Raw genomic sequence first — 1,846 nt, 5'->3', positions numbered from 1 at the left:
GTTTCTTCACAGTTTTCTCTTCTTCTTTACAGGTACAATGGTCATTACTTCCTTACAACCTTAATATATTCTGTATTGTTGGGTTTTCTTGGAATGGATCGATTTTGTTTAGGACATACAGGTTTGTGTCAAGGATTTCTTTTTAATAATTTAAAAAAATTTTATTGAATTTCTTTTACATTTATATGACAATTCTATTTCTTTATCATCATCATCATCATCATCATATGTCCACTTACCAGATAGTTTGACCAGAACTGGTAAGCCGGAGGGCTGCACCAGGCTCCAGTCTGATTTGGCATGGTTTCTGCAGCTAGATGCCCTTCTTAATGTCAACCACTCCAAGAGTATAATGATACCTGCAATGGCCACAACTATGATTCCACAGGTGCCATTTACATGACACTGGTAACAGCCACAACTATGATTTTATTTAGTTTGACGAGTGTTCTCAAGCACAACATATTGCAAAAGGTCTCAGACACTTGTCATCGCCTCTGTGAGGCCTGACATTCGAAGATCATGCCACTGACAATGGCAACAATTACGATTGACTTTCTGAAAAATATTTATCATGCATTCATATGGATTTCATCTATCTCAGTGTGACATCTACAAGTTCCAGAGCTTTAACATGCAAAACATGATACTGAGAAACAAGGCTATACCTTTTTAATTACAAGTACAGTCCTTAAAAGGGCTTCTGTACTGTCTCCTCAGTTTCACAGAGAAAGAGTAGGTCAGTCTCAGGTTAGAGAGAATAACCAAGATGCCATACAGTGGTTATGAAGTGGACTTCTTAACTGTTCTGCTATATTGTGTTTATATATGTGTGTACGTATGTATGTATGTATGTATGTATGTATGCATCTATGTATGCATGCATGCGTGTGTGTGCATGCCTGCCTGCCTGTCTGTCTGTCTGTCTGTCTATCTGTCTGTCTGTCTGTCTGTTTGTCTGTCTGTCTGCCTGCCTGCCTGTCTGCCTGCTTGCCTGCCTGCCTGCCTGGCTGTCTGTCTGTCTGTCTGTCTGTGAGTCAGTCAGTTAGTCAGTTTATTTCAAGATTTCTTGCCAATAGAGAAAGAACTGGTTTCTAACCTAGATCCAAGGTTCATTCATTGGAATTTCAACATCAACAACAGTGTATTTTTGTTTGTTTGTATGTATGTATGTATGTATGTATGCATGCATGTATGTATATGCAGATTTGTATGTTTTATGTATATAGTTATATATCTAGACATGCTCATGTATATTTAAATGATAAACTTTTGGAAAGTTTTACAGATTTTTACAGTTCCAGTGATGGATTGGATCTGTAATCTTCGAATTAGCTTTCTCCTTTCTGGTTTTGAGAAGCCTAATTTCTCAAGATTGGTATTTAGGCAGTATGCTACGTATCTCAGGGCCCCACTAATTACAGGCTACCTCGTCTGAGGTAGCCTGTAGAAGGGTATCATAAAAATGGTCTTCCAATCATTTGGTAGGCTTGCTTGTGGAGTGTAGGCAGAGATAATTGTAGCTGTGCTGTTCTGCAGGACTAGCCTGAGCTTAAGCACTCTATTGCATACCCTCTATGACTTTATCTACCCATTTCTCTGCAAGGAATATGTCTACACCCCTTACTCCATCCATGTTACTTTGCCAGAAGATTTTATACCTATGTGCCTTGCCTGTGAGGACCCTAGCTGAAGCTCCTCTCCATCTTACCTCTTGTATGCAGCATACATCAACACGTCTCCTTTCAAGCATCTCCACAGTCTCATTAGACCTACCTTTCAGTGTGCCTACATTGACAGTGCCAACTTTGAAAACTGGGAAAGGAATGTAAGGTGGGGCTTGGGA

The 1,846-nt window shown here is 39.6% G+C and overlaps 1 protein-coding gene across 2 annotated transcripts in view; it reads left to right on the top strand.

Moving 5' to 3' along the window:
- Nucleotides 1-1,846, top strand: part of LOC106873405 (TM2 domain-containing protein CG11103) — a 47,269-nt gene that overhangs the window by 12,818 nt on the left and 32,605 nt on the right. For both annotated transcript variants that reach the window (XM_014920769.2, XM_014920762.2), the window contains exon 4: nucleotides 33-121. In XM_014920769.2, coding sequence (XP_014776255.1) covers nucleotides 33-121 — 89 coding nt within the window. The remainder of the gene's footprint in view (nucleotides 1-32; nucleotides 122-1,846) is intronic.

Source organism: Octopus bimaculoides, chromosome 6, assembly GCF_001194135.2.
Source record: "Octopus bimaculoides isolate UCB-OBI-ISO-001 chromosome 6, ASM119413v2, whole genome shotgun sequence".
Lineage (NCBI taxonomy): Eukaryota > Metazoa > Mollusca > Cephalopoda > Octopoda > Octopodidae > Octopus > Octopus bimaculoides.
This window is presented reverse-complemented; position numbering and strand designations above follow the sequence as displayed.